Source organism: Dicentrarchus labrax, unplaced genomic scaffold (genome assembly GCF_905237075.1).
Source record: "Dicentrarchus labrax unplaced genomic scaffold, dlabrax2021, whole genome shotgun sequence".
Classification (NCBI taxonomy): domain Eukaryota; kingdom Metazoa; phylum Chordata; class Actinopteri; family Moronidae; genus Dicentrarchus; species Dicentrarchus labrax.
The window spans coordinates 12,887,047-12,901,952 of record NW_026136714.1 but is presented as its reverse complement, the minus strand read 5'-3'; the positions used below and the strand labels follow the sequence as shown (position 1 = coordinate 12,901,952).

The window sequence follows — 14,906 nt, the reverse complement described above, 5'->3', positions numbered from 1 at the left end:
ACACTGCATGTCGTTCTCCATATCATTACTCTAGATGTATTACAAGACTTTTAATTACTATCACTCTGCCCTAATACCTCAGAATCAATAAATATAATCAATTGAATGTTATGTATGCACATGCACATACATTTACATATCAAAGATAGATTTGGAACATTTTAATGTTCTGTTTCCCTCCTCACTGAGCTGCTGTTTCACTCTGCAGCACAGCATCATACATGAGCCTAACCCAGTCACTGTAACACTCCACATCACCCACATGCTGATTTCTCATCCCTCACCCAAAGGTCTGAAACAACACAAAAACCGCCCCACTGGGAATGAATAACAAACTGTCAAATAAAGGACATTAGTCATTAAAAAAAAAAATTTTTTATGGATATTATTAATTTGAAAATAAGACCTATTGCATTCCAAAATGTTTTTTCTAAGTCATAAACTGGCATCTCAATGGTACACACAAACATACACAAGGCCAGATCCTCAGACATTTGTGATGCCCACCTGCCTCTCCTCCTGCAGGATTTTCTATCAGCCCATTTGCTCGCCTTATTATCCTGCCTGCCTGTTTGATGGCTGCCTCTCACCTTGCATGCTTCTTTTATTTCATCCCCCTATTACTCTCTCCAAAGGAGGGAAATTAAAACATTAATTTGCCATCTATTGTCGCCACGTCCCTCCACCCCCTACCACACACACACACACACACACACACACACACACACACACACACACACACACACACACACACACACGTGTAAAGTTATGTAACTGTCCTGTCCTCTGTTCTATCTATCTGTCCTTTGCATGGTTCAGCTACTTTCCCATGGTGCAACGGGCACATGGCTGCTCACAGATATTGATGCTACTGCCAGACAGACACAAGAGGCAGCTCACCTGGGAGATGAATTAAAAAATGTTTCTGATGACATTCGAAGCATGATATAGCAACCTAAGTTCATATGGCAACTCAGACTTCACTATTACTTTACACTGTTATGAACATGAGCCCAAACATCTCAGTCTCCAATAATGACTGTTATTCGTTTCAACATTGGGTCAACTTATGGATTTGTACACCACAATAGAATACAATAATTCTATGTCGTCTTCTGTCTGTGATGCACTGCTGCAAAAGAGCAGTTTGTACCAGAAATAGCAACTCACAGTGTTTCTTTTTTCTCATCCTTCAGACGATACCAGCCACGAACCGGCTGAGCCTTCCCGAAGTGACGAAACAAACGCTGCGCCGCACCTGCAGAAAACATGTCCACTCCTGGCTTTGTTGCTGGTCTGCCTACCAACACTCTTCACTTTATAGCGCCTCCCTCTGTCCCAGAGGGCATTAACACCTAGCGTGGCCTGAATCTGCCCAAGGCTGCAGGGAAAGGGGCGGGATTTGGGTGGAGCGTGTTTGCTTGATTGGGGATCAGAGCAGGAACCCTCTATTTTTTTCAGAAATATATTTAAGTGGTCTTTCTCCGTCTGTGAGTAAAAAAAAGTTGATGTTGGAAGTGGGAGAGATAGTTCCCCCTCTTCAACCTTCAACTCAGATGCCAAATCCCGTTTTTTGACACTTAGTGATTCTTATTTTCCCGTGACTTTTTTGTGACATCCCTTTACATCATGTTTATGTCATTGCAGCACAGATGTTTACCCACACACACATAGACATATACAGCACATACACATGCTTAGAGAGTCAAACGCAAAAATCTACACAGTCAATAGCAGTAGGGTTTTAGTTGTATACAGTAGCAGCATTACACAGTAGGAAAGTGAAGATTCTAGGACTTAGAAAGGACTGTATACACAAGTAAACAGTTGTCCCGAGACCTCTCAAGAAGCCTTTCAGAAAATATTTAGATTAGTTCTGCTGGGTCACAGGAAAGCATGTTGTTGCGCCTCTATTTTACTGCCAAGTGCAGTATAAATCTGAAAGATGGAAAGAAGGAAAAGAAGACGGTTTAAAGCAGAGGTTAAACTAGAAACTACAGCACTGAGAAATACATACATAGCATGCACCTTAGCCAGCCTTTCCTGGTTTTAAAAATAGTGTCCAATCTTCTCTCGAATACAGAGTGTGTGCATTAGGTGGATAAGCTACTTAGAGCTTGAGTGAGTGGGTGTAAAACCCATGGAACCATGAGGCAACTTTTTCTTGTCCTCCTTTGTGTAAAGCACGCCGACCTGCTCAATAAAACACCATTTGGCTTTTGGTTCACTCCATCTCACAAAACAGCTAAATTGAAACTTTCTCTCCAGACACTTTGTGGACTGCTATTAAGATCGAGGATCGATATCTTTTGAAAGTTGATCACACAATTTCACGGCAAGAGTCACAGTTATTTTATGCAATGTTTACTGAGCTGGGCAGCAATTGTTCTCTCTCTTCCATTTGAGTATTAGTCGATATTAACACGCCCATAAACATTTGCATCCACAGCTTTTTTTTCTCTGATTCTGATTGTTTTAAAATGATTCACAGCTAAATTGGACACTTTTTTTCTAAACCATTAAGTTATTTTACTTTGCCACTAGTGTCAAATATTGAAGACACTGTAAACTATGTATTTTTGTATTGTCTGAAATCCACTTAAATGAGAGAGGTCATGGGAAAGTGTTTGAAAAGACACTTCACATAACCACAGCTTTGACCAGCTCATCAAAAATTAGTTAGCCGGTTTTCACATTCAGTTTTATTGAAGCAGTTAGCGCAGCATTTACAGGACTGATGCCTAGCTCCAATTAGTTGAAAACACATTGTGTGATCAGAGAAACTATCAGTTTAATTCAAGGCAATGCACAGCTCTATTTAGTCTAGCCAGGTTTATGTTAGCACTTACATTCAAATGAATTTACTGTGTTATAATGATATTCCGTTTCCTTCAGCTCCCACAGATGCACATGGCGAGTTAGCATAATGAAAGCTATTATCTCTTTTTTCAAACGGAAGGGACTTGTTTCTTTGCTTTCTAAGAAGTATGGACAGAGAAATTAACTCTGCTGAAGCCAACTTCCTTTCAGAGTCAGGTTTTTGTATGAGAAATAGGGCACCAATTGGTTTGGAAAGACAGATAGAAAGAGAGAAGTAGAGCAGGAAAAAGGAAGAGCACAGGAGCAATTGCATGTCCACCTTCAGCTCCTAGTGTTACTGGTTTAAGTGACTCTTTAATGAGGTTCAAAATGACAGGCATGTGGACCCCATGTTGTGGCAAGGGGAGTTATTTCTGGTATTAAAAATAGATGGTGGAAGGCTTGGGGGGTCTCGGGAGGGGGGTGTAGATTTCCACCATGGGGGGTTTTAAAGCACCAATGACCTTGCAGTTTGAGAGAATTGGTGAGTGAAGGAGAGAATTAAAGAGAGAGACAGACATACGAAGAGATAGAAAAGACATGGGAGGTAGCGGAAGGTAGTGTGACTAGAGTGCCTAACAAAACAAAACAAAACAAAACAAGACAACCTTAAAATCCACACAACACTACTGGAAAAAAAACCCTACCTGATTCAATGACAAACTTACTGTTCAGTGTCATTTTGTTATTACCGTTTCATTTTTATGGCTGCCTTTTTTTCTGCTTTTTTTACCCCCGGAAAGACTGCCTTTGCCTTTAGCCATTTGTTTTTTTTGCTCTATGGTAACAATGCTATTACAGTGGAATAGCAGCTCAGCTATGGGGGGTAAAAGGAGACGAGGCCATTTAATGAGGTACTAATTTTCAGGAGAACACCACAGGGAATGAGCACCGCATAAGATTCAAAATGGACGCTTGTCAGCAGATTAACACTAGACTTTTATCAGAAACCAGCTTCAATTGTACTCTCTTATAGTTACCAATACTACTATTTGTCATTATTGCTATTATTACCATGGTTTATTCTGTACACACATTAACCTGGGAAATGAGGATCAACTTATAAACTGGATACTGTGTATCCTGAGGTAGTCGACCATAAAACAATGTAGTGTTAGGTTAGTATCTGTTTTGTACCTTTCTGGAGGACAAAAGAAAAAAATGAGATACATCATTGTTAAAACTGTATAATTATTATTATTGTTATGATGATGATGATTATGACTATTATTATTAGGAAAACTTCTTGATGTAAATAGTGTTTGATATTAAAGTATTAATTTGGTTCTTATGTCTTTTCTAAAAAATGAATACGGTATTATCTCTGGGTTTTGCGGAGTGTGTACTGTCCTCAAACAATGCATTGTGTGCTTTGATCCTCAATGCCTAATGAAACTTTGAGCTAATATGAAGGGGAAACCTGTGGGAGCTGTACATCAGTGTACAGAAGGCTGGACATTAGCCAAATGAGTGGCTCACCTGTTACATGTTTCAAACCAGTCACCAACCTTCACCATCTCTTCACATAAGGATCCTGCCTTGGAAAGAAACACTTGGGTCTTAATGGACGGCTTATTTGTACTTTTTTGCCTTCAGTGTTCGAAAGCATGTTGGTCAGCTCCAAGATCTGCCATAAGTGGACTGTTTGCTTTTTAATGGAAGGATCTTGCCAGTTTCATTATGTGGCATGCGCATGAACTTAATGACATGTAAAAAAAAAAAAAAAAAAAAAAAGAACAAAAAAAAGTTTTAAAAAGATAGTTTTTCTTTTGCTCTTATTTTCTTTTTCTTTAAGACGTGTTAGATTTTTCTGATCACTTTCATGTTGTGTGTTTTTTGCATCCCCATTTGAGTGACGTCATTAAGCTGTGTAGTGACAGATGACAAATGTACATAACACAAACCATTGTTGTGAAGTTACAGTGGGGGGGCCAGTCATTTTGTAGTTCAAAAGCAACTTTTTTTTTCTCTAAGAATGACTCTTTCTGTACCCATCTACTGAATTCATCCCATGTAGTTGCAGTCTGTCTCTTCTGACTATTCATCCTTTTTCTGCTCTCCCGAGAGGAGGTTTTTGGGAGTGTATACATCAGTGTGTGGACGTTTTTCAGTGTGAAAAAATGTGTGAGACCTTTGAGTTTGTGTGTGTGCGTGTCTCATTTGCTGTTGCCGCAGTGAATGGGAAGCGGCAACCCTCTTTGGCAACGAAGAGTGTTTCCCATGCCTTAGCCCTTCAGCCTCTGCCCTGGCAGCCCCGTCTGTGTACAAGACGCTTTCTGCCATTGTGCTTTTACACGAAACGGCTGCTGGCGTCGAAGAGACTACAACAGGGGCCCTTCACTTTCTCTCCCTTTTTAACAACCCTGACTCACTTGTCCCCACGGTAGAGGTTGGTCCTGGGCACAGTTCAAGGGTTAGTGCGCCCCCTCCACCAAATCCTGAACTGGATTGTTAGCGGGGTAGAGGCTATCATCAATCCAGGTTCTGTGCGTACGGGGCCAAAGCCTCTTCGTCAGCTCCCGCTCTTGCTGAAGAGCCACTTGTTCATTTTTGTGCACCTGTCCTGTCCCATTCTTCTCGTGCTTGTATAACCTCCACCACACCACCTGCTGTCCTTCTTCCCTCACCTTTGAACCCCGCGCTCCCACTTTGCCATCAGTGGGGAATATTTCCAACCTGCTCTTTTACAGTATATAAACAACAACAAAAAAATGGACAAAAAAGTATCTGTATTTGTATATACACGTGTCTGAGCAACTATGAGTAATACAATAAAATGGAAATACATTGCTTTGATCATTGTGCTACTTTTTTTCTGTTATTTGACCCAGTTACAGAGGGGTAGAAGTATAAGTGAGATGTACAGCGACCATGTTGTCGCCACACTGTCAAATCTGTCACTGCATTAGGAATATTTACTGCATTCAACCTTCCTACTGCTACTAACACAGCAAATGAACATACTCCTCTCACTCAAGTAAAATCATGTGTCATCATGTGCCAAATTGGATGCTGTCACCATACACACACACACACACACACACACACACACACACACACACACACACACACACACACACACACACACACACACACAATCTCTCTCCTCTTTATGTATCTGCCTATCCGTGCCTCTGCCTAGTTGTCTATGCTGTGAAACAACACCCTCTAAAGACAGATGAGGAGGAGCACCATCCATCAGGATCAAAATAAGACCTTAAACCTCCTTTCACTTCAGTCGGGCGCTAATGAGGACACCTAATAACCTTCTGCTGGACCCCATCAGCGCCATTTAGCTTCACCCTCCATTATCTCTGGTAATTAGACTGAGAGCCAAGCAAGCCCTGAGGACCAAAGGAGGTAAAAAGGCCTCCTGATAAGCCAATTGGAGTGATGTTATGAAAATCAGTCAAATTTGACTTGAGAGAATGTAACACTGCTATTTATATGGGAGGTACATATAAATAGTATAAATAAAATAAGGAAAGCTTGGATTCTTGGAGGATAGTTGTTCTGCCCATATGTCTTTGGTGGTTTTGTAGGCTGCAATAAACCGTGTTGACGCCAAAGACATGAAATCTCATCCAGGATGCAAACGACTCTAGCCTCATCCGTGTCCAAAGCTGGTACTTTTTTAAGCATCATAAAAAGGAACGTTTTACGCATGACAACACAACTTGACATGATGAGCAAATCAGTGTCAAGTTGTTCTTCCTGGTGTTATTACCAGGCTCCAGAGATGCAGGTGTGTGTGTGTGTCTATGAAGACCAATAGAGACAATTCGCAGGGCCTGATCATTAAATCTGAGGTAATGATAGCTTTATGTGAAGATGTGTCCCAGATGTACCATCAAGCTACGAACGTAGTCAATGTCTGTAACCAGCAGTGAGTGAGAGGAGGGCACTGGGATGCGATGGCGTTCAATTGAAACTATGTCACCTCTGAGGTGGCAACATGAATGTGCACAGATTGACCTGTGCATTTGATTCTATTCCTCTTTCTGCAAGTGTAGCTTTCTGATAAAAAAGTTTTATCTTAACACAATAACAACTGAAGAGGCCACTAGTGAAAGGCTCTTGAAGGCATCATTCTCAAGTGAGCCGGCTGCCTCACTGGCTGCATGGTGTTCCGTTTCCATGTGAACAATCAGTTTGATTGACAGCTCTGAATGATGTCTTCAGTTAATCGCTCCAGTGGTTTGAAAAGGTCATAAATCACCCAATTATGTTGCCCCGCTTTATGAATAGATATTTTTTGGGGGGAATATTTAAAACGCCTCCGAGGCATATCAACTTAGTCAACCCCATATTTATTGAGAGGGAGTTGGGGGGTGGCTGCTTGTGCCAGAAATAACTGATAAGCTGAATATATTTTAGAGTCTCAGTCACACTGTGGAATGTCACAGTGTTGATGGGTTAGAAAGTTGGAATTGAATTCAAGGTCAGGATTTATGATTTATGACAGCTTTGACATGTTTCCTGAACAAGTTCAGAAAGAAGAATAAAACTAATTACAGAGAGAAGTGAGAATAAAATGGAATATGTTGGGTAGAGAAAAAAAAGAGATTTGTGAACAAAGCCATCAGCGCATTTCTTTTACAGTTTATCAGAAAAGCACAAAAGATATTTATGTGAGACACCTTGTCTCTGTCAAAGCAAGTGCGGTGTATCTTTCCACCCAGCTGTGTTACCCATGAAAATAAAATGTCTTAGTTACTTTCATTGTACTTGCAGAGTCAGAACCTCAGAGGGAAGAGAAACTCAGAGATCAGATCTTGATGTTGCAGTATGAAGGAATGAGTTGCAGAATGTAGTTTCCACTAAACTGCCTCAACCCTTGAGCTCTGAGCTCTAAATACCGGAAAGCAACATCCTTGTTGCAAAGATCTTAAGGGAGATGCTCTGCAAATGTTTTTTTTTTCTATGAGAGTTTTTTAATCAATTATCAGCCTCAGACGACCAAGGTTCCTCTCTCCGTCTGTCCTTCTATAAATTCAAACCTAGCTGGATGTTACTGCAATGTGTTTCACGCGGGTCATTTTCTTTTACTGATGCCTCTCACACGTTGACCTTCAGGGCCGAGAGATGAGGGCCTGCAGCCAATCCAGAGGAGGATTATGGGAAGATGTGACGCCACTACAAAATATCAACTTCAGGGGAAATGAGACATGAGATTGAAAGAGGTGGTGGTGGAAGGTGAGGACTAACACCGTGGGCTGACGTTTGTGTGTCTGCATATTTTATGTGTCAAGCTTGTCTGATGTTGTAGTCTCGTTTCCAAATCTTCACTCAAAAGGGAAAAATTTCCCTGTGAAATGTGAACTACAATGGGATGGATTGTTTTCAGCGTTGTGTGTAGGCAGTCGGATGCTATGAAGAGCTATGAAAACAGCAGGTTTTCACACAGTGTTTCACACCATGTCTGATGTGTTACATTAAGTATTCACACATGCAGAAATGAAGATTTCCTCATCTGAAGTGACAGCTAATTTCACAGGGAGATGTGACAAAATGAATGCAACCCAAAAGTTTCACCGTGAAACCAACAGAACACTGGCTTGGGCATGAAAAGGGGGTTGTTTGCTTTGAAACAAACCAAATACACAAAACTAGTTAAAATAGAAAAAAACAGTTTATGTCAAACGGTTGCAATAAAATTCACATGGCACATATTTCAATAATGATCAGGGGGTTGTTTTTCCACTGAAGTTGATACCACTTAACTCTGATCTGTTAAATAAACTTTAAGGGTGTGGACTGCAACTGAGTCAAGTTTTGTTTATTCCTACAGTAGCAGAATTTAATTATTGCTGACGATTTTGCTACGCTGGAGTCAGATATCGGAGCCAGAATTATATCCTGCACGTCTATCTGCTTCCTCCCTCACAGAATGGATGAGTTATATTTGTGGGATACTGCTGTGGAATTTGAGCACACCAATTTACCAGCTTTGCCAGAAGGGAAAGGGCCTTGGTCATCTCCTGAGCAGCTCGTTCCACTCAGAGTAAGTGTGCAATTGAAATGAGAGTATTTCCTGCCAGTGCCCATCGAATGAATGAGGCAAACGCGATGACAGGGATATTACACTGACATGCCAACACTAGATCATAGAAAAGTCTTTGCCCCGGGGGTCATAAATTAGATTCTAATGATTTTGTCATTTTGTTAAAAGAATAACTTTCACCTTTTTTTTTGCCTCCATAACCTTTGATTTATGTTTTTAATTTTTTGATGGCAAGAAATAGTCTGACACTTGCACCATTATGGTGTGGATGGGATGAAATATCGTCACAATTCATTTTCTTTTTTGGTTTAATTAGTTTACTTTAAAATGCCATCCATCATTACTGTTGTGGATGAAATTTAGAGAGCACTGAGAGCAGAGAGACTTGGCTAGAAGACGATGTTTTACAGTTGACTTCCTGGGAAATAAATGTTGGCTGCATTATTCATGAGGCTTGCCATAACTTTAATCTGATTCCAAATTCAAGACTTTCCTTCTCGGACAATATTTCACATCACCGTTTCACGATTTCTTTGATGCCGTCATCTCTGTAAATGAGTCTTTCAGGTGGATTATCACTCCTGCTCTTGATAGCATCATATTGTATTTCAAATGAGAATGCATGTCTGAGATTAGATTAGCAGGCAGCTCGATTTAGTGTTCCAGCTTTTCATTAAACCAGGTAGGAAATTTTATGGTTTAGTCTGTAACAAGACATTGAGACAAAAAAATTGACAGTTTTTTTGTTTTGTTTTTTTGGTCTGCAGCTTCACAAACATTCACAAACCTTACAATATTTTATAGATGAATCCTGAACTGCACAAGGTTTCTAACATTTATTTAATTCAAACTCTGTCACTGTATCACCATCCCATTCTTTATCCTGAAGGTTATATATTAATTGCTGGCTTTAATTAATATTGTATTTATTATATGTTTTATTAGTTTCACCTTTAGACTGAAGGTAGCAAACTTTTTAATGTGTTGAGTGCAATTTATGGATATGGACATTAGGTTAAAAGGGCCATGTAGTAGTATTCGTGTGAAACAGCACATTCATCCAACCAACCCAACTAGTACAAATTACATTTTTCAGACCTGGCAACCATAAGATGAAAAGTCTCCTTTTACAGAGAATTAACATGATAGCCCTCCCCATATGTGCTAACCTGAGGACAGGGTTGTTGTCTGGTGAAAATCTTACATAAGGTGCCTCTAAATAAGTAGTAGGTGAGAAGATTAGTAATTAAAATTAAGGAATGGATGAACTTTACAAACAGAATAATTTATGGGCAACTGGTAAGACCTGTTAAACTGTTCTACATACTGTATATTTAACATATGAACAACAAATAATTTATGATAAACTGCAATGCAGCAATGTACATATTTCATATTCAAATTTTACTTTTTATATAATCATCTCATACACCATTTGTAAAACTGACAAGTAGATTTTTATTTAGTCCCCAAAGAATTAAATGTAGGTCTATAATAAAACTTTAAATGAATCTGCTATGCTAATACTGTCCAAATTATGCATTGGGAATCATGTTCTTCCTGGATCTTATTAAATGTCATTATTCTGAAGTGTTACTGAATAACATTAATTATGGAAAAAGGCAAAGCTAATTGCGAGAGTGCTACCTTATGATTGTTTTAATGCGCCATGGAAGTGCATTATTTATCTTGAACCGGCAGAGTGAACACAATATGGGAAATAACTCAGTTTTCTCTAAGCTCACTATTCTTAGTAAAAGCCTGAGGCTATGACAATATTTCCAGAGATCATGCAAATGACCCCTCTAACTTCCGCCTCTCTCTATTCCTCCCTGCTGTCCTCTCGCCTGCTTTTTCACCTACACACAAGCATGTCCATATTCTCCTTTGCACACACACACACACACACACACACACACACACACACACACACACACTTTGGATTTCTGGTGGTACATTCTCTAATATTATCCTCTCGTTTTTATTTAATGATATTTTATCAGAAAGGCTGTGGTACTTAGTCTAGTTCACATGGAATATATTAAACATGTAGTTTGTTATTACTCGGTGTGCCACCACATCAGTTGGATATTTGGAGTCATAATAAAGACAAATATATTAAACTGCCTTACTAAAGGTTTTAAGCACTCACAGCTGAATGTCTTCATTGAGGTCAGGTCCTTACATGACTGCAGTCTCTGTTGACCCCTGACTTTTTAATCTGGTTGCTAACAGCTCCTGCATTACCCCTAAGGGTGAATCCTAAATGTCAGGGGTCACAAGGTCAACACTCAAATATGATGTGCTGTCACACTCACTATGTCACCATGCTTTTAGCCATAGGCATACAGTATAAACAGAAATTACAGCTGCAATTATTAGTCAATTAATTGATTTGTGGAATGAAAGAAAATTAACTGAAACTACTGGGGCGCAGCACAGACACATGCATGAATACATTGGCAGTCGGCAGTTTTCGGGCTGCAATGGCTTGTTGGGAAATTTTAACATTTTGCCTAACCCTAAATGCCAAATATTTTGTTTCAATCAATTACTTGTTTCACATTTGTTGGTGGGATATATTAGGCAGCAAGTGAACATTTTGTTGGAAAAATGGGCAGCATAAGGATTTGAGCGAATTTGACAAGGGCCAAATTGTCATGGCTAGACGACTGGGTCAGAGCATCACCAAAACTGCAGCTCTTCTGTGATGTTCCTGGTCTGCAGTGGTCAGTACCTATTAAAAGTGGTCCAAGGAAGAGAAAGCGGTGAACTGGAGACAGGGTCATGGGCAGCCAAGGCTCACTGATGGGGAATGAAGGCTGGCCCATGTGGTCCAATCCAACAGGCTAGCTGACTAGCTGACAGACTAACTAAACTGCTGTCAAAGTTAATTCTGGTTCTAATAGAAAAGTTTCAGAACACACAGTGCGTCACAGTGTGTTGCGTATGGGGCTGTGTCTACCGCAGAACAGTCAGGGTGGCCAAGTGGTCATAATGTTATGGCTGATCGGTGTGTGTATATATACACATATATATCTCTTTGTGTGTGTGTGTGTGTGTGTGTGTGTGTGTGTGTGTGTGTGTGTGTGCGTCTAATGTAACGCAATGTTTATTACTGAATTGCTGGGTGTGTTTGATCTGGCCCCTATTTGAATTTGTGCAAGATAGATCAGGCACACATGGAGCAGTTTAATATTTTAAGGCATTTAAATGTATCGCAGCCCCTTTCTCATGAAGTGTTGAAAGTCTCTTTCTTCACTGGTAAAGGTAAGGCTGATGAAACCAAAGGCAAGGGCAAGGCTTTAACATCCTTCTGGTACCACAGGGACTTTACAAACTTAAAAGTCTTTAAGTATTTCTAAAATGCCTTTTAGAGCAAAAATTATGTAGCTCTGTACACTGCATGAAATGACTAAGGGAGCAATTTCAGCTAAAACTCTTGTAAAGCAACTGTTGTTTTCATTGGGTCCTGTCCTGCTGTTGTGGGGATTTAATTATCAGCATTTTACGTCTGGACGCTCTTGCAAGCCTCCACGCAGGTTGTTGAAACAGAGCAATTATCATATCACATCACACTGCATTATTTAGTTTACTGAAAGCCCTACTCATGTAGAGTAGTGTGTGTACAGGGAAAAACAAACGGGGTGTGTATCTCAAATATTTTAATAGCCTGGTTCGCATTTTGTATGGATGCTATAAAAAACAGTGATAAAGTTATAGACTTTTTTTTCGTTCTAGAGATGAAAATTAAATCCAGACATACTTATAAGAGTGAAACTGAGAGAGAGCAAGAGAGGGAGAGAGAGAGAGAGAGAGAGAGAGAGAGAGAGAGAGAGAGCTCAGAAAGACAGAGGACAGATGAACAGATGTTATCTGACAGGTGCAGTAGGCCCAGCTTGGTGTGTGGGCAGCAGATATGACAGGGATTTTGCATACACTGTGTGAGCTAATGCTGTGCACTTCAGTACCTGTCATGACTATAACCTTATGGTCAGATACAAAAGTTTGGGATGGGGTGTAGGAGGATTAGTCATGTCGGTGTTTCACAGTGTTGATGTAATGTGATCACATCAACAAGAGCGCCTAAACCGCCTGTACAACTTTGACTGACCTGGTTTGCAGTGCAAAAACAATAAAAACTCACTGGGTGTGTTGTGTTTTACATATCGTACCTTTAGAAATGCATTTGGTGTTTATGAGGGGGCTCTATGCAATGACACTTGAAAGGACATGACTCATGTGACTAAAATCACAAAGAGTTGATGTGTTTGGATGTGCTAACAACATCACAAAACTCATTTTTTCAGTTGGAGCCACATTTTATATTGTTTAACCTGCAGCACTCCTCCTCCATTAGCCTGTCAATAGAGTGGCTATCTTTGCCTGTGTGTGTTGATTTAGTGTAATAATTGAAAATGGAACGATGACTGACGGATGCCCAGATTTGGGGTCTGTGTTTTTTTAACACTTGGTTTGAGTGTTGTTGTCTCTCTCCAGCCCAGTTATAAATATGCCAGGCAGGCCGGCGGGCCCCCTGGCAGTGGGGTGGTGACCAGCAGCAACAGGGTCAAGGACAAAGGAGACCCACACCACTAGATGCAGAAAATTAAATTAGGTAACCCACCTGGAATGTAGCTGTTGAGTGAAGTGAGTGTGCAAGTGAAGTGTGTGTGTGTGTATCAGATTTTGTGCACTTAGAGCATGTGTGTGTTTAAGCTTTTGAGTGAGTGGTTGAGAATGTGTTGAGATGGTTGTGGGTTTGGTGGGTAGGTGGATGATGACAGAGCAAAGGTGTACAGTGTGATATGCTTTAAGCAGGCGGGTGGGCACCTCTTAGGTAGGCTTAGCTACTAATTCCAGATAAAAGCACAGTGAACTGTGGTAATGTGAGGCTAAAACCACAAACCCATGCCAAGATCTGAGGGTGTAGTATACTATGCAGAGATCAGAGACATGATATTTCAAAGATAAATCCCCAAATACTCTGCCCAGAAACTTGCAGCTTGACAGACAAAAACATTTTGATCCTCCTTATTCGTATGGTGTATTTCTACGGAGAGAACTGACATTTTGTTGCTAAACTACAGGCAGTAAACACACAAATTGTTTTTTTTAATACATGTCATGTATCACAGATTTACAGAGAAAAAATGGACAACATAACAAGGATATTATGAAAATGAAACTAGTGGGACAGTGGGTAGCAACACCAGTAAGTACAACTGTATTTACCTAATAATTATAGCACCGTCATTGGACCAATCAGTGTAAAACATGTTAATAAAGCAGTGGGCAACACTTTATTTTACAGGCCCCAATCTTCTGATTATTATTATATTTCTAAATGTGTTTTCTGAAAAGAACAATGTAAGTTGATACTAATTGTAGGGGGAACAGAGACACTTATGATACAGTGAGAGTTGAGTTGTGTTGAGGTTATGAATACATGTTAATTTCCAGAAGAATAACTGCTTGATTTAAGCCTATTCATTATTGATTTATTAGCAGGGACTTTATTCTTCAACTGACCTGCTGAGCACTGACTAAGAGACTCTCTAGGCTACACTAGCTATTAACCGGAATGAATTATTTGGAAGTGTACCAATTAAACGCCGTCTCCATTTTTACACATAATTAGTACCAAATTACATAATGCTTTCTAGGAAATTACAGACCTGTAAAATAAAGTGCTACAAAGCATTGAGATGAGGTAAATTCAGGCAGTGGTTTCTATAGTACTGTGTATGAATGAAAGGACAGAAGACTGAATGACCTAGTAGAAATAGAGCCACATTTTTCCTCTCTGTCCCATCTGCCCTATGGCATTCATCATAGAAATCATATGATTGGACAACAGCTGTGCACAGCTACCTTGTATAATTTTTTCTAAATCAGAAGCTATTTCTTTACATCACTTTCTTGCCTTCGTTGAATCACATAGTGGTAATATATGAAAAGAGTATTAATCAAAATCATGGCACCAATGTCAAGGCCTGTTTCACACAGTAATTTATAACTCACATCTCGCTCTGAAACCCGA

The 14,906-nt window shown here is 39.9% G+C and overlaps 1 protein-coding gene across 2 annotated transcripts in view; it reads left to right on the top strand.

The window, feature by feature from the left end:
- efna5b (ephrin-A5b) overlaps positions 1–5,655 on the top strand; it is a 94,732-nt gene extending 89,077 nt beyond the window's left edge. For both annotated transcript variants that reach the window (XM_051422571.1, XM_051422570.1), the window contains one exon: positions 1,197–5,655. In XM_051422571.1, the coding sequence (XP_051278531.1) occupies positions 1,197–1,324 (128 nt within the window). In that variant the 3' untranslated portion in view covers positions 1,325–5,655. The remainder of the gene's footprint in view (positions 1–1,196) is intronic.
- Positions 5,656–14,906: the final 9,251 nt, after the last annotated feature.